Source organism: Saimiri boliviensis, chromosome 2 (genome assembly GCF_048565385.1).
Source record: "Saimiri boliviensis isolate mSaiBol1 chromosome 2, mSaiBol1.pri, whole genome shotgun sequence".
Classification (NCBI taxonomy): Eukaryota; Metazoa; Chordata; class Mammalia; order Primates; family Cebidae; genus Saimiri; species Saimiri boliviensis.
In genome coordinates, this window is record NC_133450.1 from 237,460,859 (window position 1) to 237,488,258 (window position 27,400).

General features: G+C 50.2%; 1 protein-coding gene across 1 annotated transcript; it reads right to left on the reverse strand.

Annotated features, from left to right (window-relative positions):
* Positions 1-15,714: 15,714 nt before the first annotated feature.
* On the reverse strand, positions 15,715-24,546 carry LOC120366381 (NUT family member 2G-like). Its single transcript, XM_074392530.1, has 8 exons — positions 24,399-24,546; positions 21,329-22,025; positions 19,385-19,513; positions 18,290-18,426; positions 17,532-17,821; positions 17,009-17,125; positions 16,430-16,656; positions 15,715-16,276 (listed from the first exon to the last, which is right to left on the reverse strand). Exons 1-8 carry the CDS (start codon positions 24,412-24,414, stop codon positions 15,715-15,717), a joined length of 2,175 nt encoding a protein of 724 aa, XP_074248631.1. The 5' UTR covers positions 24,415-24,546.
* Positions 24,547-27,400: the final 2,854 nt, after the last annotated feature.

Below are 27,400 nucleotides of genomic sequence, written 5' to 3' on the forward strand. Positions count from 1 at the left end.
TAATCTGGAGCTGAGTGTTTCCTGAGATGTTGGCATATGGGGTCAGGAAAGTAAAGATCTTCGTGATTTATTTGTATCCTTCACCCAGTTGGGTCCTTTAAAATTTAAAATATTTCTTTTGAATTTTTATTGCTAGTTTGGTTGTACTTCGGCTTCCAAGAAAATGTACAGTTCTTTTCTATATAGGAAATATTAAAATGCTACAAGTTATTTTACACTTGTAAAAGGGTCTGTTTTCTGATAAGGTAAATGATTTATTTTCTGATAAATATTGTAGGGCTTTCTATAGAGTACAGAGCCACAAATATGAAAAAGATTTAAAAGAGATTATACCTTATTTATTAGCTTGAATGAGTCATTCAAATTTCTGTTTTTATGATAAGGAATAGATGTACAGTACATTTATTTTTGAACAGGACAACTCCCATGGAGAAGTTCACACAAGAACAAGCTTGTTTATTTCCCCCGGCCCTGCTTCTTGTTTAAAATACACTTGGATTCCCAGCACATAGAGTTATGGTTTTTTTCAGTGCCTCTCAGTGAGCCATTAGGCTGAGATCACTAGAGTCTGGAAGAGAGCCCTCCAATTCAGAGTGCACCATTGCAGAGGGCATTTCTCAAAAGTATTAATTTTGTTCTTCACCACCACTGAATTTCAGCTTAAAATGGGGCCAGGCGGGGTGGCTCATGCCTGTACTCCCAGCACTTTGGGAAGCTGAGGCTGGCAGATCACTTGAGGTCAGGAATTCAAGACCAGCCTGACCAACATGGTGAAAGCCCGTCTCTACTAAAAATATAAAAATTAGCCGGATGTAGTGGTATGCGCCTGTAATTCCAGCTACTAGGGAGGCTGAGGTGAGAGGATAGGTTGAACCCGGGAGGCAGAGGTTGCAGTGAGCCAAGATCATGCTACAGCACTCAAACCTGGACGACAGAGTGAGACTCCATCTCAATTAAAAAAAAAAAGAAAGAAAAAAATTCAGCTTAAAATGTTCTTACTCCTTCATCAGAACCAAGATACTAATGGTTGACAAATATCTACAGGTCAAATGAAAGCATTTGTGAACAGCAAGGGCAATAAAATTCATTGAGCTGGACATTTGTCTTGCGCTCTCTTTTGCACGCAGTCACCGTCACAGGGCCTAGCACCTGACAGGCATCCAAGAGATGCAGACAAATAAATAAATGAATGAGGAAAGTATACATTTGTTTTCTGATAATGCCCTATGCTTGCTAGTGTTCAGTAAGCTCAGTTTTTTAATATCCTCTAAATTTTAAAAATAGTTTTATTGAGTATAATTTATGAACCAAGAAGTGTATAATTTGATAAGTTTTGAAAGTTATTTGATATTTGGAAACCATCATCGCCAGCAAGATCACGAAAACATCCATCACTCCCAAAAGTTTCCTCATGCCTTCCTTCCACCCACTTCTTACCTTCCCTCTCCAAGCAATCCCTGACCTTCTTTCTCTCATTGAATATAGTTTGTATTTTTTAAAATTTTACATAAACAGAATCTTGCTCTTTTTCTGTCTGGCTTCTTTCACTCAGCAGTTTTCAGTTCCATTCACGGGTTCTTGTGTGTATCAATTTGTTTATCCATTCATCTGTGCATCTGGGTTGTCTTCAGTTGATGCCTATTAGTTCAAAAAGTTCCTTTGAACGTTTGTGCACAAGTCTTTGTATGCATATCTACTTCCTAGTCTCACGTACTTTGAAACCTAGGAATGGAATAACCGGATCATATATTCAACTTGTAAAAAATGTGTCAGCCTGTCTCAAAGCGTCTGTACCATTTCTGACGTCAGTGTATGAGTTCCTGTTCCTCCACATCCTCCTCATCACTTGGTATGCTTTATCCTTTGTAGTAGGTGTATAGCGCTATTTCGTTGTGGTTTTATTTGCGTTTCCTTAAGACAACCTTTGCATATGTTTATTTTTCATCCATGTAGCTTCTTTGGTGAAGAGTATGCAAATACTTGGCCCATTTGTCTGTGTTGTTTTCTTATTGTTGAGTTTTGAGGGTTCTTTATATTCTTTACCTTTTGTCAGGTATGTGCTTTGCTAATCCTTTTCTCCTATGTTTCCTTCTACATGGGTGATAGTTTTTAGGTGTTGTATGTAAATCTATGATCTATCGAGAGATCTATTACATACAGTGTTTAGGACGAAAGCGGGTTCTTCCCTTCCTTCCTTCCTTTCTTTCCTTTTTTTTAAAAAGAAGTTTTGGTATTTGGATAGTCACGGAAAAGATCATCCTTTCTCCACTGCATTGCTTTCGTAGCTCTGTAAAAACTCAGATTTATGGGTTTATTTCCCAACTCTTTACTAGGTTCCACTGTTCCATTTGTGTATCCTTATGCCAACATTACTTTGTTTTGATGGTTATAGCTTTAGAATAACACTTTTTATTTTTATTTTTTACTAAAAATCTTTTTTTCAGAGGGGTCTCACTCTGTGGCCCGGGCTGGAATGCAGTGGTGCAGTCACAGCTTGCTGCAGCCTCAAACTCCTAGGCTCAAACGATCCTTCTGCTAAGTGGGTGGCTGGGACTACAGGTATACGCCACCTCGCCTGGCTAATTGTATTTTAATTTTTTGTAGAGACAGGGTCTTGCTGTGTTGCCTATGCTGGTCTTGAAATTCTGGCTTTAAGCAATCCTCTGGTCTCAGTCTCCCAAAGTGCTGGGATTACAGGTGAGAGGCACCATGCCTGGCTATCATAATTCTTCAAATCAGGTAGTGTTAGCCCTTCAACTTTGTTCTTTTTCAAAGTTGTTTTTGGTACTCTAGAATCCTTGCCTCTTTATCTAAGCTTTGGAATCACCTTGTTAATTTAAAAAAAAAAGTTTGCTGAGATTAATAACAATTGGATTAATTATTGGATTCAATCTATAGAACAATTTGGAGAGCACTGACAGCTCAACAATGGTGAGTCTTCCTACACATGAACAATGCATACCTCTTGTGAAAGGAAGATAAATCTTGAGGTGCCAGACTACTAAATCAAAGGAAAAAGTCAAGTTGGGAACTGTGTCAGGCAACCTGCCTCCCATTTTATTCCTATATAAGTACAAAGATAATACAGTTACAGACCTCCCTCACAATTTGCCCACAAGGAAATTCTTTTTAAATTTAAAAAATTTTTAATTTTTGTTTGAGTACACAGTAGATGTAGCCCTAGTTTGAATATTTTTATACTTTCTTTCTGAAATATGGAATACCATGATAATAACTTTTAGTGTCCTTGTCTAGTAATTCTAATATCTGTCTCAGTTCTGATTTGATTTTGATTGTGCGATTGTTGTCTTCATCATAGACCATGTTTTCCTGCTTCTTTGCCTTGCCTGATAATCTTTGATTGGATGCCAGACATTGCGAATTTTACTTTTTTGGGTGCTGCGTATTTTTGTATTCCTATAAACCTTCAGTTTTATTATGGGATGCAGTTGAGGTACTTGGAAAGAGTTCGATCTTATCAGATCTCACATTTATTATTTTTTAGGTGGGTCCAAGGCAGTGGCCAATCTAGGGCTAATTATTCGCCACTACTCAGAGGCAAGACCTTCCAAGTACTCTTCCCAATGTTCCATGATGTATGAGTTTTTCCAGTCTCGTCAGTGGGAACAGGCATTGTCCTGTGCAAGCAACAGGTGCTCTTCCGTCAATATTTTTATGTTTTCTTTTCAGACCTTTGGTAGTGTCTTCACAGATATGTGCTGATCAGTTCACTGCTGAATACTCAAGGAAGACCCTGGACAGGTCTTTAGGCTCTCTCTTTGTGTAACCATCTCCTCTCTGAACTCTGTCCTATGTACTCTAACTGCTTTGGTCCCCCTAGAATCTGAGCTCCATCTCCTGAACTCAGGGACGGTAAATTAATTGGCTATTAACTTTTTATTTTTTGAAGTCTTGAAACCCAGTTCTTAAGGTGTGCATTTCAAAAATGGCATACCTCAGGACAGACTCAAGGGGCACCTGTCTCTAGAGAATGCGACGTATGATTTCTCCGTTGCATTTGAACACGACCTTTGTTGGTCTAATACGCTGAAGAGAAAACTGTCGAAACCAGAACCAAACACTGTCTTCCTGTTAATGTGGGGACAGGAGAGGAACCATTCAAGCTGTACCTCCATTTCCTGGGCTGTGCTCTCAGATTCCGAAGCACCTGCTGAATGTCCTCAGCAAAGTTAGTTTTCCGCTCTGTGGACACATCAGCAGTCTTGGCCATCTGGTGAGAACTGTGGTCCCCAAAGAGCTTGAATATCCTGTATATTGGCTCTTCATCACTTAGGCACATCTGGTTGAAAAAAGCCAGTGAAACTTTCTCTCCTTTGCTTTCCAACCCTATGTACTAGAGACCTGCCCTACCCAGGCTAATGATATTGTGAATGTGAAGCAGGTATTAAAAGTCAGTTGCAAAGGCTGGGCTGGTGGCTCACACCTGGAATCCCAACACTTTGGGAGGCAGAGGTGGGCAGCTCACAAGGTCAAGAGCTTGAGACCAGCCTGGCCAATATGGTGAAACCCTGTCTCTACTAAAAATACAAAAATTAGCTGGGTGTAGCGGCATATGACTGTAGTCCCAACTACTCGGGAGGCTGAGGCAAGAGGATCACTTGAACCCAGGAGGTGGAGGTTGCAGTGAGCCAAGATCATGCCATTGTACTCCAGCCTGGGCAACAGAGTGAGACTCCATCTCGAAAAAATAAAATAAAATAAAATAAATAAAAATAAAAGTCAGTTGCACAGGACACCCTGGTATGTGCAGGACAGAGGTGATGATAGTACTAGGATGGTCTGGTGGTGATTTAGTAAACGCGTGTTGTTGTTTCACAGAGTCCTCAAAAAAACCATCCCTTGCTTTAGATAGTAGGGTTTTGTTTCATTTTGCTGTTTGTTTTGAGACAGGGTTTTCCTTTGTCACCAGGCAGGAGTGCAATCTCAGCTCACTGTAGCCTGCGCTTCCTGGATTCAAGCAATTCTCCTGCCTCAGCCTCCCAAGCAGCTGGGACTCATTTTTTCTATTTGTAGTAGAGACAGGGTTTTGCCATGTTGGCCAGGGTGGTCTCCAACTCCTGGCCTAAAGTGATTTGCCCACCTCAGCCTCCCACGGTTCTGGGATTGTAGGTGTGAGCTACTATACCCAGCCTAGATGGTACGGTTTTATGGGAGAGGAAGCTCAGAAGGCTCTAAATAATGTGCCAGGAAGGGACAGCGCTGAGATGAGAAGACAAGGTCCCTCTGAGTCTAAGGCCAGAGCTCTTCTCATGTTGGCATACCACCTGCATCTTAGGATTGCTGGGAGAATTAAGTAGGGCAGTGCACATAAGATGCCTGGAGTACTGCCTGACACCTGGGTGACGTTAAACATGTGGTAACTATTGATCATATTACAAGGACCTCCACAAACAAAGTGGATCCCCTTTACGGGACTCAAAATAAAGCTGAGCACATTTCTAAATGGAAGGGATCAAAGAGGAGCCGTTCCCCCGCCTGCTTCCTCTGCTTCCTTCCCTTCCTTATTCAGCTCAGGGGCAAGTTCTGAATGAACACTATGGCGGTGACTGCTGAAGACCAGGCAGAAAAAACATAGCGAATTTGTGAAAAACTAAACAAATTCTTAAAGGCGTAATCTAAAGAGAAATACATAATTGTACCTCAGGGACTTGACCTAGCCTGTCCCAAGCAATGTTATTGATCTTGGCAGAAGTGTGAGCTGCAAGGAAGAGAGGAGTGGCCCAGGGGGTGGCCTGAAGGCAGAGGATCTCAGAGACCCTGCCACGCCAGGATGGACCTGATTCAGAGCTAGGAGACCCTCTTCCAGAGCCACATCTCGGCTTTGGGAGTTAGCTTCATTGCAGCAAAATTATGAAGACCCATGAATACTTTTGACTTCTTCCAAGTAAATTGTCAATTTAGTTTACACCTGATAATTAGCAGAGACAAAGCAACCTAGACGAGGCCCCTAAGCCTGGTGGCTGATGCTACTGGCATGGTGGCTCACGCCTGTAATCCCAGCACTTCGGGAGGCAGATCACGAGGTCAGGAGTTCGTAGACCAGCCTGGCCAACATGGTGAAATCCCATTTCTACTAAAAATACAAAAATTAGCTGGGCGTGGTGGTGGGCACCTGTAATCCCAGTTACTCAGGGGGCTGAAGCAGGAGAATCATTTGAATCCAGGAGGAAGAGGTTGCAGTGAGCCGAGATCAGTCCATTGAACTCCAGCCTGGGCAACAGAGCAAGACTCCATCTTAACAAAACAAAAACAAAAAAACATGGAAACTGTGCCTTCTCCTGCCCTTCTGGGGTTGCTCAGGGAGTTAAGCAGGCTAAAGGTTATAAATCTGTTTTGTCAGTAGCAAAGAATTAAAGCCTTTTTATGGAGTGTCCCATCTGACAGAAGGATCCACCCTAAAGTCAGTGCCAAAGGGGAAACTTACCTCAAAATTCCCTTTGAAGATCCCTTAGCAAGAGAATGTGGAGTGTCTTATAGAACACATTCAGGTTTGTACAAGGCACAATGTAGATCTGTGTGTAGAAACATGCAATGTACAGAGCATTGCACAGAAACAACGCAGGGTTCATATGGCACGCTGTGTGGAAAACGTGTGCTGAGCATCCAAACACCAGAATTACACTCAGCTCTCCAAAGGAGTCACTCCTCAGCAGCCATTCAGAGAGCAACAGAAGGAATAGCCAGTTCACCCATCTCATCCTACCCCACCCTCTCTCCAGGATGACTGAGGGTGGCTGGAGTCTCATAAATCTCATAGATCACTATTGCTGTTTGAGCCCTGACTACGTTTGACCCCTTCAACCCCACTGTGGGCTGCAGGGCTGAATACTGCACGTGTACACGCACGCACACACACATGCACACATATTTGTCCCTGGGCTCCACATTAGGAATCAAGAATAAAGTCAGCATTGGGTTGTGGATTTGGAAAGAAATCCTCTACTGTACTCTTGAGTAAACATCTGGTTTCAACTATGTAGGGTTGCTGAGTCATTTGACAGATTGGGCAGCTAGGCAAAAATAAAACTTTAAAAAGTATAATTTAATACCAGATTCATGATTTCTTCATGCTTTTCACACATTTGAACTGGTTTTGCTCCCCAGTGTGAAGCGTCTCAAGTACCTCCGCAAACTTTTCCAGGATATTTTCAGCCAGGATGTTTCTCTACAATCCATTTGTTCCCCTGCCCTTCAAATAAATGTCCTAAAATCACAGAGATGACATGAGTTTGTGGAAAATTCCTGAGACCAAATGCCACCTCATCTTTGGGGAAGGTTGAGATCTGTCCCTTCCTGGTCACCAAAACACCATCCAGGAGGAGGAAAGGACGCACATTGCACCCTGGGGAAGGCTGACAAGACTTGGAGAAGGAAGTGACTAAAAACCCTGCAAGAGAACGCTTCCAGGCTGGTACAGCTGCGGCCTGTTGCCAACATCTGTCGTGAAAGTCCTTACACACTCCACCAGGTGAAACCGGCGCCTGTGTCCTTTCAGTTAGTTCACTGAGTTTCGGTTAGGACCTACTCTGTCTTCCACAGTAACTCAGTCCAGAGGGAAGGCAAATGCTCGCAGTTGATGGCTGTACGGTTGGATATGCCACCAGAGTGCAGAGAATGAAGGAGCAGGTCTCGCTGTGTCTTTTTTTTTTTTTTTTTTTTTTTTTTTTGAAATGGAGTTTCACTCTTGTTGCCCAGGCTGGAGTGCAATGGTGCTATCTTGGCTCACCACAAGCTCCGTCTCTCAAGTTCAAGTGATTCTCCTGCCTCAGCCTCCCGACTAGCTGGGATTACAAGCATGTGCCACCGTGCCTGACTAATTTTGTATTTTTTTAAGTAGAGACAGGGTTTCTCCATGTTGGTCAGGCTGGTCTTGAACTCCTGACCTCAGGTGATCCACCCGCCTCAGCCTCCCAAAGTTCTGGGATTACAGGCGTGAGCCACCACACCCGGCCCTGGGAAGTGATTTCTTTTCTACTGCACTCAGAATTTGCCTGGTCCCTTGGAAATGAGAAAACAATTTGTTTTGGGAAGAGGTAGACCTGGGTTTGAATTCCCACCTAGCACTCACTACAGAATGCCACTGGTGTAGAAATCTCTCCTCCAGAATTCAGCCGAATGAATACTCCACAGAAGATGAATAGGCCAGTGCCTGGGATCTGGGCCTTTTTTCTTTTCAAAGAAAACTGAAGAGTATTGAAAATGTCCCAGAGGGCCTGCGTCCAGAGCTGGGCACACCAGTCCTCTCCCGCCCTCCTCTCTTAAATTTCTGCCTCTACTCAATCAATCCAAAGCTCCTTCCCACTTCCCTAGGCTGCAGCTGGTATCGCAGCCAGGACTGTCCCTTCACCCAATGCTCTGTGTCCTGTCAGGGTGAGAATACACGGCTACACCTGCTCAACCCTCTCCAGACTGCACCTGCATGACCTGCACCCCCCCACAAATCGAGGCTCAACAGAACTGCTCTGGAGACCGCCAGTGTACTTCCTGTGCCCTTTGCAGCTTCCTTATGGGCTCCTGGAGTCTGAGGAGCCTCTGCGTCCATCGTCTGTCACCTGAGAGGAGAAAAGCCAGAGAGGAGGGCAGGCGTCTCCCTTACAAAGTGTAGCTTCAGAGGGTGACGTCATCTCTAGTTGCTCGGTGCATAACTTAAAATCACAATGGAGAAATTAAGGTTGCCAAGGACCTGCTCAGGGAGGGAAGATGAGGAAGGAGCTCTTCATGAGAAGCTCAGCTGTTGGAGAGGCAGCAAATGCCAATAGTGTCTAACACCAGTGGGCAAAGAATGGCGAGGTGAGCATATACTGAGAGCTGTGGTGGCGATTGCAGGAAGAATGATGCAGAAAATGTTAGAAGAAGCTGGGCACAGTGGCTCACACTTGTAATCCCAGCACTTTGGGAGGCCAAGACCGGCAGATCACCTGAGCTCAGGAGTTCAAGACCAGCCTGACCAACATGGAGAAAGCTTGTCTCTACTAAAAACACAAAATTAGCTGGGCTGGTGGCACATGCCTGTAATCCCAGCTGCTCAGGAAGATGAGTCAGGAGAATCGCTTGAACCAGGGAGGCAGAGGTTGCGGTGAGCCAAGATGGCACCATTTCACTCCAGCCTGGGCAACAAAAGCAAAATTTCATCTCAACAAAAAACAAATAAATAAATTAGTGACTCCAGTCTTGGTAACACTGGATAAAGATAAAATAGGAATAAGTTTAATAAAGAATATTCCAAACTAATAAGTAGAAAACTATAAAGCACCACTGGAACAAAAATAGACTTCAATAAATAGAAAGGCATCCTCTCTTCTTGGAAAACATCTCAATGTAATGAAGATGTCAGTCTCTCTCATTAACTTTATAATTTACAAAGTTATGCAATCTCATTAAAACTTCTAATGAGTTTTTTCATTGTCATGGACTATAAGTTAATCCTAAAATTCATATGGAAACTTTAACTAAGAATTGCTACAAAAATGCGGCACAGGAAGTGCTTCAGAGGGACGAGGCCGTCCAGACTTGGAAACTTTACAAAGCCTCTATAATTTAAACAGCGTGGTACTGGCACGTGAATAGGTCAAAGTAACATAAATAAAAGAGCAGAATGCATTTAAAAATGCCTGTCAGAAAGGTGGAATCTCAGGCCGGGAGCGGTGGCTCACGCCTGTAATCCCAGCACTTTGGGAGGCCGAGGCGGGTGGATCACGAGGTCAAGAGATCGAGACCATCCTGGTCAACATGGTGAAACCCCGTCTCTACTAAAAATACAAAAATAATTAGCTGGGCATGGTGGCGCGTGCCTGTAATCCCAGCTACTCAGGAGGTTGAGGCAGGAGAATTGCCTGAACCCAGGAGGCGGAGGTTGCGGTGAGCCGAGATCGCGCCATCGCACTCCAACCTGGGTAACCAGAGCGAAACTCCGTCTCAAAAAAAAAAAAAAAAAAAAAAAAAAAAAAAAAAAAAAAAGGTGGAATCTCAAATGACTGTGGCAAATACTCTTTTAGTAAATGGGACATTGACTAGCCATTTGGAAAATAATAAAATTCCGTTCCTCTCATCACACATGAGAATTTCTAATGGGTCAGAGATTTCAATGTGAAAAACATTTTTAAATGTTAGAAGGAGACATGGATGAAATAATCTTTAACCTAATATAGGGAGAGGCTTACTACTTCTAAATCCAGAGCCAATACAGGATTAATAAATAAAAACTACAGATACCAAAAATCGTTTGCATGGACAAAGTGTACCATTACATCAAAGACAAATGACTGCCAAAAATCCTTATCAACATATTCCAAATCACCATATTTCTCTGATAAAGGGTTAATCCTGAGGCCGGACATGGTAGCTCACACCTGTAATCCCAGCACTTTGGGAGGCCAAAGAGGGCAGATCACCTGAGGTCAGGAGTTTGAGACTTGCCTGACCAGCATGCTGAAACCCCATCTCTACTAAAAAGAGAAAATTAGCTGGGCATGCTGGTGCATGCCTATAATCCCAGCTACTCAGGAGTCTGAGGCAGGGGAATTGCTTGAACCCGTGAGTCGGAGGTTGCAGTGAGCTGAGATCATCCCATTGTACTCCAGCCTGGGCAACGAGTGAAACTCCATCTACAAAAAAAAAAAATAAATAATTGAGGGGAAAAGACTAGAAATCCTATAGAAAAGTGGGCAAAAGACATGCACAGATTCTTTGTCAAAAGATGTATACATATATGAAAAGATGCTAACTTCACTGATGGTAAGAGAAACAGGCTGGGCGTCGTGGCTCACACTTGTAATCCCAGCACTTTGGGAGGCCGAGGCAGGCGCATGACCTGAGGTCGGGAGTTTGAGACCAGCCTGACCAACATGGACAAACTCCGTCTCTACTAAAAGTGCAAAATTAGCTGGGCCTGGTGGCACACGCCTGTAATCCCAGCTACTCGGGAGGCTGAGGCAGGAGAATCACTTGAACCCAGGACGGGGAGACTATGGTGAGCCGAGATTGCGCCATTGCACTCCAGCCTGGGAAACAAGAGTGAAACATGGTCTCAACGAAAAAGAGAAACGTGAATTAAAACCACACTGAGATGCCATTTCTCACTCATCAGATTGTCAGAAATTTAAAAGCTTAACAGTACTCTCTATTGGTGAGACAGTAGAGAAGCAGGCATTTTCATACGTTGTTGGTAGGAATGCAAAACGTTTTAAGTCCTATAGAGGCAAGCTGGCAGTATTTAATTAAATTATATATGCACATACCTATTGACACAGCAAGCGAGCGCACTTCTAAGAATGTATCCCTTAAGAGTCACCTCCAGGCCTCGTGCATTACCCCATGCCTGTAATCCTAGCACTTTTGGAGGCCAAGATGGGCGGATTGCCTGAGCTCAGGAGTTCGAGACCAGCTGGGCAACATGGTGAAACCCCATCTCTACTGCAATACAAAAAATTCAGCCAGGTGTGGTGGCGGTCGCCTGTAATCGCAGCTACTCAGGAGGCTGAGGCACAAGAATTGCTTGAACCTGGGAGGCAGAGTTTGCAGTGAGTCGAGATCATGCCACTGCACTCCAGCCTGGACAACAAAGCAAAACTCTGTCTCAAAATTAAAAAAAAAGAGTCAGGGCAGGCACGGTGGGTGGCCCATGCCTGTAATCCCAGCACTTTGGGAGGCCGAGGTGGGTCGATCATTTAAGGTCGGGAGTTTGAGACTAGGCTGCCCAACATAGAGAAACCCTGTGTCTACTAAAACTACAAAACAACAACAACAACAAAATTAGCTGGGCGTGGTGACGCATGCCTGTAATCCCAGCTACTTGGGAGGCTGAGGCAGGAGAATTGCTTGAACCCAGGAGGCGGTGATTGAGGTAAGCTGAGATCACGCCAGTGCACTCCAGCCTGGTCAAAAAGAGTGAAAAACTTCGTTTCAAAAAAAAAAAGTCACCTCCAGTGATATGGATGTACATGTGCACATGATTACTTATCAGCATTATTTATAATTGCAAAATACTGGAAGTTGCTTGGACATTTGGGCATAGGAAATGGATTGAATAACACATGATGGAGTCAGATGTAAGTGTGAAGAGAATGAAGAGGGTATCAGCAAACTGTTATGGAGTGAGTTTTAAAGGAAATGTTAAATGAAAGAGCAATGTGGAAAAAGTCTATACAGTGTGTTACCTCTTGTATAAGAAAGAAGGAAAATTAATGTAGATAGTGTTTGACTATACCGCCTCAGTCTTGCTTGGGTAGGGTTTGTTACATGTGAATTAGAATTACAAACAAATCTAAACTCTGGTAAGTTTGTATATCGCAGTGGTATGGGCAGAGTCATCCCGAAACTATTTTATATACATTATCAGGTTGAGCAAATGAGTACATGTGTCTGTGTTGTTGGGAGCCAGGGTTCTCACTGTGGAAGAAAAGTCCTACAAATGAGGAATGGGGCAAAGAAAAAGAATCCTGTGAAGATGGACTAGAATTGGAAGTATTGGTATGAACTTTGGATTCCTAAGATGCGTGTGTGTGTGGTCATGCGTGTTTATGTGCACATGCATCTTTGTGTGCATGTATATGCACGTGTATACGCACATATGTATTTTCTAGGTCTGTCCACTGAAAAGACTAAGAAGCGCGGACACACCAGTAGCAGTGAGCACAGGCAGTATCCAGATCTTTTAACACCACTTCCCAGTGATGAGAGTCAGGATGACCTGAAGAAGGCGCTGCTTCCAGGACTAGGATTCGATGATCCCAGAATACCTTGTCAGGCCAAAAGGGAAATGCAAAAAAAAAAAAAAGAAAAAGAAAGATAGAATATCCCACTAGGACAGAAGAGTCAGTCTGAAGGAACTCCCACCCATTGGCCAAATCTGGGACAATTGGAGTATCAATCTAATTGAGTACACTAATGACTTAGAAAGCATGGGGGGGGGGGGTAGAAAATAAAACCTTATGGGTCTAAATCAACAGTAAATACATGAATAAGTGAAGTCTATTCTTACAGTAGGATGCCATGGGCCACTGGGTCAGTTCACGTTTCCCTCCGAACGTTAACATCTTACACAACCTTGGCACATTTGCCAGAGCTAATAAAGTAACATTGGGACGATACTATTAACTGAACTACAGACTTGATTTGCGTTTTCCACTAGGTCTTCACTCTTCCCCTTCTTCTGATCTAGATTCAGTCAAGGATCCCATGTGGCGTTTAGTGGTCACATCTCTTTAGTCTCCTCCAACCTGTCAGTCTGTCAGTCTGTGTCTTTCACGACCTTGGCACTGGAAGGGAACTGGCCGGGGCCTTTACATAGTGTCTCGATTTGGACTTGTCTGATGTTTTCTTATTAGATCGCCACTACCAAGTGTTTGTAAGAATATCACCGAGGTGGCCGGGCACTGTGGCTCACGCCTGTAATCTAAGGACTTTGGAGGCCAAGGCAGGCGGATCACCTGAGGTCACATATGATAATGTCACCTTGATGCGAGACTTGAATCCAGGAGGGGTACAACCAGAGTAAACTTGGGGAAATTTTCAGTTTATTTTCCAGCTGTGTTGGAATTGCTATAGTGAAATACGTCTATGGTTACAACAGAAATGCCCAGCAAAAACAAAAAACCAAAAAAACAAAACCTTTTTCCCTTTTCAATCACTTATTTTTATTAGCTGTTTCTTTAAGTCAAATGTCATTAGCAAGATGTTTATTTATATGCCTTTATAGAAACATTATCTTTTTTAGCTAAGCTGTTGTCTCATTTCTAAAGACTGTGGTAATACCAGTGCATATCTTAAAAAAATTAGACCATATGTACCCAATGGAATATTATACTGCCTTAAAAAAGGAGGAATCCTCTCCTTTTGATAACATGGATGAACTTGGAGCACATTATGTGAAATGAAATAAGCCAGACAGACAAATACTGCTTGATCTCACACGTGGAATCTTAAAAAGTTGAACTCCTATAAATTCAGAGTAGAACTGTGGTTACCGGGGACTGGGGGTGTGGTTATAGAGAGATATTGATAAAAGGATACACAATTGCAGTTAGGTAAGAGGAAAAAGTTTAAGAGACGTGATGTACAATAAGTAGAATACAGTTAGGCAGTGCTTGACGGTGGGGATACATTCTGGGATATGCGTCATAATGTGATTTTGTCATTGTGGGAACATCACAGAGTGTACTTATGTAAACCTAGATAGCATATAGTTAAAAAAGAAAAAAAGGCTGAGCTCTGTGGCTCACACCTGTAATTCCAGCACTTTGGGATGCTCAGGTGGGTGGATCACAAGGTCAGGAGTTCAAGACCAACCGGGCCAAGATGGTGAAACCCTGTCTGTACTAAAAACTACAAAAATTAGCTGGGCATGGTGGCAGGCACCGGTTATCCCAGCTACTCGGGAGGCTGAGGCAGGAAAATCGCTTGAACCCAGGCAGCAGAGGTTGCAGTGAGCCAAGATCATACCCCACTACACTCCAGCCTGGGTGACAGAGTGAAACTCTGTCTCAAAAAAAAAAGAGGGGGGATGATAATCTTCTGGGACAACTGTCATCTATGTGGTCCCTTCAGCGAACGCCTGGCTCCCGACCACCAGGGCACTTCCCAGACAGCCAGTGCCACATCCCAGGCAGCCCCTGCTCTGCCCTTGAGGTCTGTGCCTGGCAGAAGGGCGGCTGACCCTCGGCCCCTCTCGGCCCGGGTCCCAGCTCTCCCTGGCCCTGGGACCAGCAGACACACTCACCCAGCGCCTGGCATGCTGGCCATGCTTGTGCCCGTCGGTGACGGTGGGTTGGGAGGGAACTGTTTCAGATACCGATGTAAATCTGTGTCTGCATCAATTCCACACAGGAGTTCAGTCATCATACGGGAAGGGAATCATAGCTGTGGGGGGCTCCATGCGGACCCCCCGGGCCCCTGAGGCCAGTCCCTGTGGCCACAGCAAGGAGCATCTGCTTCCGCCAGTCGGACAAGACTCTTTCCTGCCCAGAAACTGGCAGAGGGACTTCCCCTGCTCCCCACACACCGTCGTATCCCAAGCACACCCGTGTGGATGGACCCCGCGACATCTCCCCTCAGCCTGGGGCCCGAGCTCCTCCTGACGAAGGTTAAGCAGGAGCGGCCGCCTCTCCCTGTGTCCCTGCTGCAGGCAGCTGCCTTCTCCTCAGCTCCCACGGGCAGAACAAGAGCCAGCCAGCTCTCTCCATGCCGGGATTTTCCAGGGATGCTGATAACTAAAGCAGGCGGGGCCTTGTGCGTGGGTGGCGGGAGGGATCAGGGCTTCCTCAGCATCCGTCAGTCCCTGGAGCGTCTGAAGGGGCAGCCTACACCTGCAGGAACGAGTGGGGCCGGCTCCCGTGGGTCCCCAGTGCCTGGCATCCCCCGGTCCCTCTGCTCTCCCTCACAGACCCCCTCCACTGAGCAGCACAGCCCTGAGGACAGAGGCAGCAGCCCCGAGAGCATTTCCAATACAACTATATTTATTATATTTACACAGGAGACCCCCAAGGTGTTGCTCCCCACCTCCTACCCCCTCCCCCAAGGCCCTCCCTTTCCGTTCAGCCACCCTCTTCCTCCCACACTCCCACCCTCCAAAGCTAATGCCCATCAAGATCAGCACTGGGGGAGAAGTCTTTGCTTTGGGTCAGCCGGTGCCGTGAGGGTCCGAGAGTTGAGAGCCCCACCCTTGAGGATTGGCACCAGAGGGCCTGCCCTGTCCCCCTACTGGCTGCGGTGCTGCTTTTTCTTCCTCTTAGAGAGCCAGGGGTCACCCTTTCTCTTTAGGGACTGTGAGGGGCCACCCAGCCCCCGAGCTGGGGATTGTGCCCCAGAGACTCTGAGCCCAGGCCCTAGGTGGGGTGAACGTTCAGCAGGGGATGGGCCTCCGAAGAGAGCTCGCTTCTTGGACTTGGTGGCATGAGTGGCTGCTGGGCTGAGGCCTCTTCTCTTTGCAGATTGGGACTGAAGAGCTCCCTGGGGTCCCCGCCCTTCTGGGCTGAGAAGGCCCGAGGCAGGGACAGGGCTCTGGGACAGCTTCCAGGGCCGCAGCCTGTAGTTGGTACCCACGACAGAAACCACACCAGGGATTTCCCTCTCCTCCTCACTTGACCCCTTCGACGGCCTGGGTGACCCATTGACAGGAGAGGCTCCAGGGAGACTCCAGGTGTCCTTGGTCCCCACACCTGGGCAGGCGGGTCTATGGTCCTGGGGAGGAGAGTATGGCCGGGCAGCCCTCAGCCTGCGGGAATCCAGCCTCTCCAAAAGCACCACAGGGTTTTTGGACCTGGCCATCCCAGTGCACTCTCTGCCTCGTCCCTGAGGGTCCTGGGAGGCCATCTGGGGGGTGGGTTTCTGGTCCTGGGGAGGAGAGTTTGGCCGGGCAGCCCTCAGCTTATGGGAATCCAGACTCTCCAAAAGCCTAACAAGGTTTTTGGACCTGGCCATGCCAGTGCGTGCTCTGCCTCGTCCCTGAGGGTCCCGGGCAGCCATCTGGGGTGGGCAGGTTTCCACGCTGACCCCTTGCTGGGGCCCAGGGACATCTCTCTCTGCTCCTTGGCCCACTGCAGACTCAGAAGAGATTGAGCCCAACCGGGCAGTGCCATGACCAGGGGCTGCCCTGGCACACCGTTCCTCCTTCAAGGACAGGCGGCGCTTCTCTGCTACCTGCGGGAGGAAAGGGGGCACTTACTGGCGCTGCCCCAAGTGTGAGCAGGGCCCAGGGTGGTGGAGACCAGGGCACTTGGGTGGCAGGCAGGGAAGCCTGAGGCAGCTGGGCTTCCTGTCAAAGAGGGTGTGGCTCTGCGGGCATCCCGCTGGGCTCACTGCAGTTTTCGTCCTGACTCCCCTCCTGGCTCCTCTCCATCCTGCTCCATCTGAACCTGCACCTCCCCACCTCGGAGCGGCTCCCCAAGAAGCCGAGCATCCCCGCAGGGTCGGGTAGACAATCAGGTGGGGCTTGTGTGCCAGGTCCCTCCCGCCCCCGGGGTACCTGGGTTCCCCTCCCTCCCTGCTCTACCTGGGCAAGGGTGAGCCCTTCCTCCTGCTCCAGCTCCTGGCTTAGGGCCAGGAAATCCAGCTGTGGATCTGGGGAAAGCAATTCTTCCAGGAATCGGGGGTGGATGACGGCCTCCACCTGGAAACAGAAGGAAGACGGCGTGAGCTTCCCGGGCAGGAGGAACCTGGAGCCAAGGACACCTGGAGGAGTCGCAGAAAGCAGCGAGCGCCCCGTCCCCGCCCTTCTGGAGCTGTCTCATACCATGGCGACCAGCAGCTCCACACACAGACCACAGACCTGGTAGCATCCACACATGCAGACAGAGACACACAAACCACACACAGACAGACCCACATACGACACAGGAAAATACACAGACACAAGTAACATACACACGCTACACTCACACCCACACACACACACAAAAACACACAGTAAAAAATCACGGGCACAAACACACAGCAGAGCTTAATTCCAAGGAACTGCAAGTGACCCTCCTCCCCCCCTGGAATTCTGCAGACCTCAGCACTTCAGGCCAGCCCACCTTGGTGACGAAGTCTTTCTGGGAACACAGATTGTCAATGTAGCTCAGGAGGCCTGGGTCTAGAAGCATCCCGTCCTCTTCCTGCTCTGCTTTGCCCGCTTCCCATTGTGCCTTGAGCTGCCCCATGGCCCCAGCGGGAGGCCCCAGCAGCTCCTCCATGATGTCTACATACTCCTGCACCACTTCAGGGGGCATCTCCTCCGGGGCCTTGGTCTCTGCTGGCCGCTGGGGACTGGGTGGCGGCAGGCAGGCAGGCGGGGCCTTGGGGCCGTCCTGGCTGGGAAGGTACACTGAGGCAGGGAGAGAGGAGGACGGGCGTGGTGAGGGCTGCTCCTCCTGCCTGCACCACACAGGGGAGGGCAGGGCTCGGGGACGTGAAGTGGGTCCCAGCGGGGTCAGGACCACCTGAACCACAGCGCCCCCGAGGAGACGCCGCAGGAGGGGCACATGGGAGACAGAGTCGTTTGGGAGGAAGTTTGGAGCCACTGATATGCCGGGTACTGTACCCGCTCATCCCTGCTTCTGGGCAGATTGTATGTTGAGGTTTGGAATGGGGAGGGGAGAGAGTAGCTAGGAAACGTGACCAGGTGAATACGGACTTCATGACCACGGAACGCCCAGCCCCCGGCTCCCCTGAGCTGTCTTGTTGGAAGGAACAAATCCCTCTCTTGAAGGGAGGCATGGGGTGTGGGGACAGTGGCCTCCCTTGGCCCCTCTGGCCTTTGCCGTGGCTCCTGTGGGAACGTGGGAAGCCGTACCTGGCTGCTTGACCACCTGAGGGGCCGATGGTCCTTGAGGTTCAAGCCTCGGCGGGGCTGGAGGAGGCAGGCACTGGGGCCCCTTCATCCACTGCGACTTCTGAATCTGCATCTCCTCAGCCTCAAACTCCAGGAACCTGGGGTGCAGAAGGTGCAGGCTGTGCTGAGAGGGTCCAGGCGCCCTGTCCCCAGGACCAGGCAGCTGCCGATGGCAGGGATGGGAAGGAGTGCCTGGGGTGGGCTGTCGAGACCCTCCCTGGGACCCATTACCCAGTCCCAGGAGGGAGCTGCTCCCAGAGTTCTGGGCTTACCCTCCCTCGCCGGGCCCCTGCAGAGTCCATGGCATCAACAGGGCTTCCTGACTCAAGTCAGGGCCAGGAGGCCCTGGAGGCACCAGGGTGACCCCTCCTCCAGGCTTCAGCTGGCCAGGGGTGGGGTTTATGGCAGAAGGTGTCAGGAATGTTGCCCAGATGCAGGAGTCCTGAGGTTGGGACTGTGGGGATGACCCAGGAGCACCAGGCCTGGTTGGGAGGAAGCCAAAGCTGGGCCCAGGAGACAGGGCCCCTTTCCCCTGAGGCTGCTGTCTGTCTGTCTTAATGGAGGGGACTGCCCAGGAGCAAAGGCAGGCAGGCCAGAGATGGGTCTCATGGTGTCCTGGACACAGGTCTCCCCTGACCCAACACAGGTTTCTCCAATCCTGTCCAGGCCGGGATGGGTGAAAACCGACTTGTGGCCACTGCTGTGAGGAGAGTGCACCCCACTCTGTCTATAGTCGCCAGCGCCCCTTCCCCCCATCCCCACAGCTGGTGGTGACCACCTTTGGGCTGTGATGCTGGCTGCTCCCTCCATGACCCCCAGTGTCAGGCAGGGCTCATCCCCAGGCCAGGCAGGGCGTGGCTACCCACCAGGGCAAGATAGAGACCCCCGAGCACTCTAGGAGGGAGGAGCAGCTTCCTGAGGGAGCCGGGGGCCCCGGAGAGCCTGTTTGGCCACACCCTCCTCATGCTCCATGCTGAGAAGCCACCATGGCCACCTGGCCTCTGTCACCCTGTCTCACCCTGCCATGCGGGCTCTGTCCCTGCACCCCAGACTCACTTTCCCGCCATCTCGTAGTAGATCATCCGGTCAAAGTTGCTCTTGAGCTGCCATTCCCGCACGGCCCGCCACAGTCCCTCCTCCAGGGTCATGCTGGGCTTCCGCCGGGCCAGGGATCTGAGAACTGGGCTGTAAGGCGGTGCAGTCAGTCCCCGTCCACAAGCCCACCGTCCCTCCCAAGCCCACCTGGTCCCAACACTGGACCCCTGTCCTCCCCACACCTGTCCTGCCATCTGTCCCGGTCCTGTTCTCCCCAGCGTGGGCTCCTCAACCTCCAGGACACGCCCCCGAGATCAAACATCAACACAAGCCACCGGGTGGCCTCTCCGACTGCCCCTCGAGTCCTCAGTGTTGACAAGTGAACTCAGTGCTGTGGGTTGAACGTGTGTGTCCCCAGCATTCCTGTGCTGAAGCCCTCAGCCCCGGTGTGCCCGTCCTTGGAGTCAATCGGCGTTAGAGCAGGTCATGTGGGTGGGTTCCTGTCCTGGCATCTGAGCCCTGATAAGGGCAGGAGGAGACACCAGGGCTCTCCCTCTCAGCCTGGGACTTCCGGCCTTGAAACTGGGAGATGTGACTGTCCTGATAAAGCACCCAGTCTATAGCATTTGTCATGGCGGAGCCCGAGGTGACCGAGACAGCGCACACACAGAATGACCGGGGAGCGAGGGTTAACGTGCAGGTTCCAGGGCCCCAGGACTGAGCATTTAACCAGCTTCCTGGGGACTCTGGAGCAAGGCAGCCCCTGGGGACGCAGCCTCTGGGTCCTGGAGAGGAGCAGAAACCAGAACCAAAGCAGAGCGGGATCCAAGCCCACTGCACGCGGAGCCTGTAGCCTGGGGCGGCTCCACTCCGAGAATCAGGGTCCCCAGTGCACCGGGACTCAGCTGCAAGGGACAAGGCAACCAGTCCCAGGATGCAGGGGTGGCAAGATTTTTGGGAGCAAAGATGGGGCCTCCTTACACCTACACCCTGGGCAGGGGACTTGCCTAGGGAGTGGCCAGTGTGTTCCCTCGTGGATGTGCCCAAGCTCCCATGGAATATGGGTTTGCTCATCAGCGGGAGACACAGGGTCACAGAGGCACCGCAGGATGGAGAGAGGCGGGACTGGGACTGAAACGAAAAACTCCCCCAGATGCTGGCATTGCTGCCTCAGGCACCACAGTCCACGGCCCTGGGCTGCTGGGCTCGTGGTGCACTCAGAGCCATCACTGGAGCCCGTGGCTCTGGGGAGCGCTGTCCTAGATGGCCTAGTCCTGATAATGACAGCAATAGGGACAGTAATCATAACTGCTGTCATGTAATGTGTCACAGCATGTGCCGGGCACTGTGCTACATGCCTCATATGTGAGCTCAAGTCACCTCTTCACCATCCTCTGAATGAAGCATCATCGTCCCTTTTTCTAGGAGGGATCGAGGGCGAAGCTGCAAATACCTGCCCAGCGTGGACCCTAGTGCGGGGCCCAAGACCATCCCCTGTGCAGGCTCCACCACCGCTGTGCCAGCGGGACCTCGGCAGAACAGTGGGCGTGTGCCAGGTTCCTGCAGCTCCCACCCCAGCCCCATGTGCTGTGCCCCTGGCCTTCGCCACCCAGGTCAAGGGGAGGCACTGGGGTGAACTCAAAGTCCTAAACGCAACCCGTGGCTCATGTCGGACCGGGAACCCTCTCTGACCTGGGTCTACTGTAAACATTGTCATGAAAATGACTGAAAGTGAGGATGGGCTGGACTCACAGCACAGTGAGGGGCAGGTGAGATGTGGCCCCTGAGAGTCTGTCCTGAGCCGCAGCCAGATTAATGTTGCTGAAAATGTGCCCTTCCATAGCTCAGCCCATCGCCTTCAAGACTGCCCGGCAAGCTCCCCTGAACAGCGTGACCTCCCGTCCATCCCGCAGCCCCTTTACGGGTGAGCTGCAGGACGAGCTCCGGTGCCCCGAGGACACTCACATGAAGAAGCAGGAAAGCGCTTCCGTGTCCGGACTCTGGGGAAGGTGCCTCCGGGCCAGGGGCTTGTAGCGCTGCCAGAGTCGGAAGTTCTCATACACGCTCTTGGGGTTGCAGGAGTCGTCCGGCGGGGCCTTGGCCTGGGAGGGAGCCAGGCTGCCCTCTCCATGAGCCCCTTGTGGCCATGGACCAGCGTTCCCTGGAGCCGTCATCGGGGCCGGCTGGGGAGCCGGTGGTGGTGCTGGAGGAGGAAGGCCCTGGGACCAGCCTCCCTCGCAGGCCTGGGTGCCCAAAAAGACCTGGGCAGCCATAGCGGGCACCACAGGGGCTGCTGCCAGGAGTCGGGGAGGTGGACATGCGACCCCCTCACAGACGGTGCCTGGAGCCTGCCAGACAAGGGGGGCCTGAGTTAGGACCAAGGTCTGTGCCTCAGGGGCCTTCACAGGCCCCACTTCTGTCCTCATCTGGACAAGGACGTTGGAAGCCCCGGGCCAATTCAGGCCTTGGCCATCCTGTCCTGCCACCAGAGGGGTCCTGGGGAAGGCAGACAGCACCGGAGGGCCGCCTGGAGGAACCGCTGCAGTCACGAGGGGCGGCCCGTGTGCTGGGCCGAGAGCAGGTGTGGCGAAGGGCAGAGCCATGAAAACTGGCATGGAGGCGCCAGGGTTCTCTGTCATGCCCGGTCCCAGCACTGGGTATGCTGTGAAGACAAAGGAAAGAGGTGAATGAGCTGGGGTCTCCAGGTCTGCAGTAGTCACTGGGAATCAGAGGGGTGTCCCAAGAACTGAGGGCGTGTGACAGGGAAACTCTGCAGCTTGCAAGTGTCCCTGTGTGTGCATCGGATGCTCTGTTCCTCCACGGGAGGGTCGCCTCACTAGAGAGCCTGGCCCCGGCTCCACTAGACTCCCTGACCCCTGTCTGCCAGAAGCAACAGCCAAGCCTTCACTGCGTCTGAGGGTCTCCCTCGGGCATCCCTGGCAGACCCTGCCAGCCTTACAGGCATTTCCCAAGCCATGGGTCAGGGATGAATCTCTCGCCGGCTTGGTGGCCCTCGGCACGCTCAGCAGCAGGTGAGGGGCCTCCACCAGGACAGTGCTCTGCACTCAGAAGGCCTACGGGAAGCCAGAAGGTTCCTAATATTGTGCCCCCATCTCCTCTTCAGTCTTCCTTTTCCTGAAGCTCTTGTAAAGCCCTTTCTTTCCTAACTCAGCACAACAAAAGAAAACCACTGAATAGACCAGGTGTGGTGGTTCACGCCTGTAGTCCCAGCACTTTGGGAGGCTGAGGCGGTCAGATGACCTGGCATCAGGAGTTCAAGATCAGCTTGGTCAATGTGGTGAAACCATGTCTCTACTAAAATACAAAACTCAGCTGATTGTGATGGTGCACGCGGGTAATCCCAGCTCCTCAGGAGGCTGAGGCAGGAGTATTGCTTGAACTGGAAGGCAAAGACAGCAGTGAGCCAAGATTGCAGCACTGCATTGTAGCCTGGGTGACAGAGGAAGAATCTGTCTCAAAAAAGAAACAATGAAAGAAAACCACTGGATGGGAATCTCTCCCAAGCCAGCACCCTGTGAGCCCTGAAGAGAACCCACACACGTCATGCCCAGCCTGCAAGTGACTGTCCCGGCACCAGGCACAGCAAGTGCTACACAGGGATCAGATTTGGGCCACCCTTTCCTCGGTGCTTGGTGGTCCTGGCTGCCACTCAGGAAGCTCTGTTCCCAGGGAGCAGGTCTGAGAAGCGGTGGTGGCGTTCCCTGAGGTACTGTCATTGCGCAGCCAGCAACAGCGGCACACGATTAGAGCACAGCCAGCAAGCGGTGAGCAGTGGGGCTGTCAGGGGAGGTGTCCGGGGATTTTCACAGCTGCCGGGCGTGTTACAGTAGTTCCTGGGACAAGGAGCCCACCTCTGGTCCTTTTCCTTTGAGCTCCCAGTAACTGAATATAATGACCAACCAAGAACCTCTGGTTCTTGGGCCATCGGTCAGGTAGGCAAAGTTGTCTGGAGCTCGTCCCTGTTCCCTAGGACCTCATGCAGTCTCCAGTCAAGGGGAATAGGGATACAGCACGTGCAGCTCATCAGTCAGGACACACAGCCTAACTTGAATATAATAATAATAATAATAATAATGATAAGAGGACCGTCTTCCTATTTATGTGTTATTCTCCTTCCTCTACTGAATCGGAAACCAGGCTTTCCAGACCCTTCCACTGAGAACCAGCAAGAGTCCATGCCTGTCCCCTGTTCACGAGGTAGTAGACATGGAACAGAAGCAAATCCTTCCTCTCCACAGTAACACAAAGTGCAGAGGACAGGCCATGAGCTAGCAGACAGGAGGAAGTGGGTCTGAAGACCTGAGCTTCCACCAAAGGATGAACAATTCAGAACAACCTGGGAAGCCCAGGCCGTGTTGCCTGAACTTCCCCAACTGCCCCCACCCCTGTTAAATCAGAGCCAACAGCCACCTGAACTGACCAAGAAGCCACCTCTGGGGAAGGAGCTGAGAGGCTGCAGCAGTTACAGTAGCCCCAGCCTCGCCCACCCAGAGGCTGTCACTGCATGCTCTGTCACAGACAACCCACCCAACAGTTTTCTGGCTGAGACCACTTTTCCCCACTCCTCCCTAAGATCTAGAAAAATCCAGTCCAAATCCCTCTGAACACTATGGAAGGACACCTTCCAGGAGTCTGAAGACACAACACAGGGCTCAGGCTTGCCTGTCATCTTCCCTGGGCCACCAGCACAACACCATCCCACCACGCCCTGCAAACACACGGTGACGTGACCTGTCCCCCTCTAGAAAGAATCAATACATCCACTCCGTCCTTTCCCCTACACGGTGTATTCCCCCAGGCATCTTGGTCTGCCTCTAAGGAGCCATCCTCTCTAACCACAGACTCAGGGTGCCATGGCCCTCCCCAGGTATGATGTCTTTGGGGACATCCAATGCTCCCTCCCTCCCTCAACATCAGCCCTATCGACTGTCCCCAGGGCAGTGTCAAATTTGAATTCCCAAGGACTTGAAACATGGCAGAGACTTGGATAATGCCCCTGTCCCTACAGACTCACCTCCATTTGAAGCCATCCCCTTAGGCTGGGTGCTGATCACCGCTGTCTGACAGTTTCCACAATGAGAAAAGTCAAGGGCAGGACCCAGAGAGTGAACTGCCTCAACAGATTCTCCTGAGTTCAGGTAGATCAGGGAAAATTTGAAAGTAAATAGGTTTAGAACATAGGACCCCAGACATTCTGCAGAGGGGGAGGGGCAGTGCAGCAGGTACTGGTAGGGGTGGGGGACATTCTGTGAAGAGCTCCGGCCAATAGGCAAGAACTGAGGTTCCCTTCCAGCTGGACGGCAGCAGCGCCGACTGTGTGCGCCTCTTTAGGCAACTTTTCAATTGTCCTTCTGACTCACAGCACAAAGCTTCAACCTGATGTCCCCTTTACTTCCATTCTTTGTCAACAGACCTACTTTTGTGCCCCTCAACCCATGCTCCTTCCCACTTGGGCTCTTTCCCGCTCTTGATGAATTTCAACAGGGGCTGCACTTCCTAAACACAATTTAGGACACTTCCTAAGAACCCCTGTGTTTGTCAGACGATCCACGTCTGGATCCTGTGCCTGGTTCAGAGGATCCAGGCTATGAGGTGGCTGTGTGCTCATCACCGTTGTGGAAGCCGTCCTTGAGCCCCCGGGTCCTGCATGGTGCTGGAATCTGTCCACACCAGCAGGCCAGCCTTACTTCCCATCTCCTTTGCTGGAAAGCCTCAGTCCGGGAAAGAGTGGCTATGTGGCCAGAGAGCCTTTCATTTTGTTTCCCAGCATATTGTGCTGGTATTAAATGTTTATTTTTTTATCTTTTAAATGGTTTTAATTTAACCAGGCAATACTTTTTTTTTTTTTTTTTTTTTTTTTTGAGACGGAGTTTCGCTCTTGTTACCCAGGCTGGAGTGCAATGGCGCGATCTCGGCTCACCGCAACCTCTGCCTCCTGGGTTCAGGCAATTCTCCTGCCTCAGCCTCCTGAGTAGCTGGGATTACAGGCACGTGCCACCATGCCCAGCTAATTTTTGTATTTTTAGTAGAGACGGGGTTTCACCATGTTGACCAGGATGGTCTCGATCTCTTGACCTCGTGATCCACCCGCCTCGGCCTCCCAAAGTGCTGGGATTACAGGCTTGAGCCACCGCGCCCGGCCAACCAGGCAATACTTTTGCATGGTTCCAAATTCAAATTGTGCACAGTGGACTAGGCGGTGACCGGTCTTCCTCCCACCTCTTTCCCTGTCCACAGCATTTTCTTTCCTGGAGCAAACGGGCGTTGGGAAAGATGCGAATGCTGCTCTGAGAGATGAGAATCTTGGCCAGTGATTTTAGAAGAAAATGCAAACAAACAAACACAAGGTTTTCAATTGAAGGTACAGCCCTTCTTCCAGATGAAGACATTGATTGAATGGGCTGGATCCCCACGCAGTGGTCAGCGGCGGCCTTTGGCAACTGACAGAACAACATCTGGGGACTCAGGAGCTGGGTTTTGTTTGAAGAAACTTCCCTACAGGAGTCATGAGCAGAGGAAAACGAGTGTGGGAGAAAGGAGGGGACTCTCAGGGAGGAGTACAAACGGAGAGAAAAAAGCATGTCATTGCTGAGGAAGAAAATGGAACACTGCTTCTGTTTCTTCCCTCTACCTCCTTCCCTTTCTCCTGCGGATGGACAGCGCCAGCCCACTGACGGTGGGAGCCCAGTTTACTCTCGTTCTCCCGATGCATAGGGTTTTGTCTTCACTTCTGTTGAACATCACCTTTTCATATTTTTATTATTATATATTTGGTTTCCCACAGCATCTCAAACATGCTTCTGTCACTGAGAAATGAAGGCTGCCTATTCGCAAAAAAACATGGGAGGAGGTTGGGGAAAGGAAGACGCTTTCGGACGGATGAGTGCACACTGGGATCATTTCCTGAAACGCTCCCTGTTGGCACTTACGAAGCATCTGCCCCTTCGGAAGACAACTGGACTCAGGCGGGCAGAGTTGCAGGAAAACATAACCGGGGCCACACGGCAGGGAGGGCGGCGGATCGCAGGTCTCGAGCCCAGGGTTCCCCGCTCCTTGCTCAGGTGTGTGAGAAACTCATTTCCTAACTCCTGTCCACTATTCCTCATGGGTTCCCGGTTTGGTCCCAACGCTAAACCTGAATGGTCCTTGAGCATTTCTATGAAATGCCTCCGCAGTGGCCACTGGGAGGGGAGTGACCTCCACGCAGTGCCTGCCTGTCTGGGTGCCCCAGGCCTTTTGTCCTCTTGAGACAGAGCCGCCTTCTTCCATGCAGCCCTCTTCTGCCATGCAGCCCACCTCGATCTTAGCTGAGAAGACTGATGGAGAGCAATTCAAGCAAAACCAAAATAAAACAAAAACAACATAAACACTTCGGAGACCTTTCTGAGGACTTGCTCTTTTATCATGGGGTAAACTTGAATGATTTTCAATCAGTTGCTTCATCTCAGAGGGATGTTGATGGAAAATCTCCTCAGGCGCTGAAGAAGGGCAGAATTTTTGGTTGCTTCCTCCCCTTGTCAAGCCAGTCAGCCGACGCTTTCTCAAGATTCTCATGCACAGCTTTGATATCGGATATGAATGAGTCTTTTTTCTGAGCCACTGACAGAAAAAGTATACTGTGGAACAGCCTCTTGTCTGAATTCTGCAATCCTCTCTGTGTGTGTTTGAAGTCCTAGATCCCAGGAGGAGAGACAGTCAAATTAGCCAAAGGTAATTTGTGAAGACTGGCCACGGGAGGTGGTGGCTAAAAGTCCTCTGGCCCCTGCTCTCTGAGCATGACGTCAGGAAGTCCTGGGCCGCACTGACTGCTGAGAAAGAACGCCTCAGAGCATGGATCTCATTTCAGAAGACAGATGCTCTTCCACACAATCACGGAAGGTAGGTAGAGGAATGGCGGGTCCATGCCGTGTCCTACAGAGCTCTCAGTTTCTGCCCTTGAGGCTCTGGGCCAACATAGATGTGAAGACGCTTTACTGTTATCAGGAGGAGCCACGAACGATAGGAACCTGCAAATGA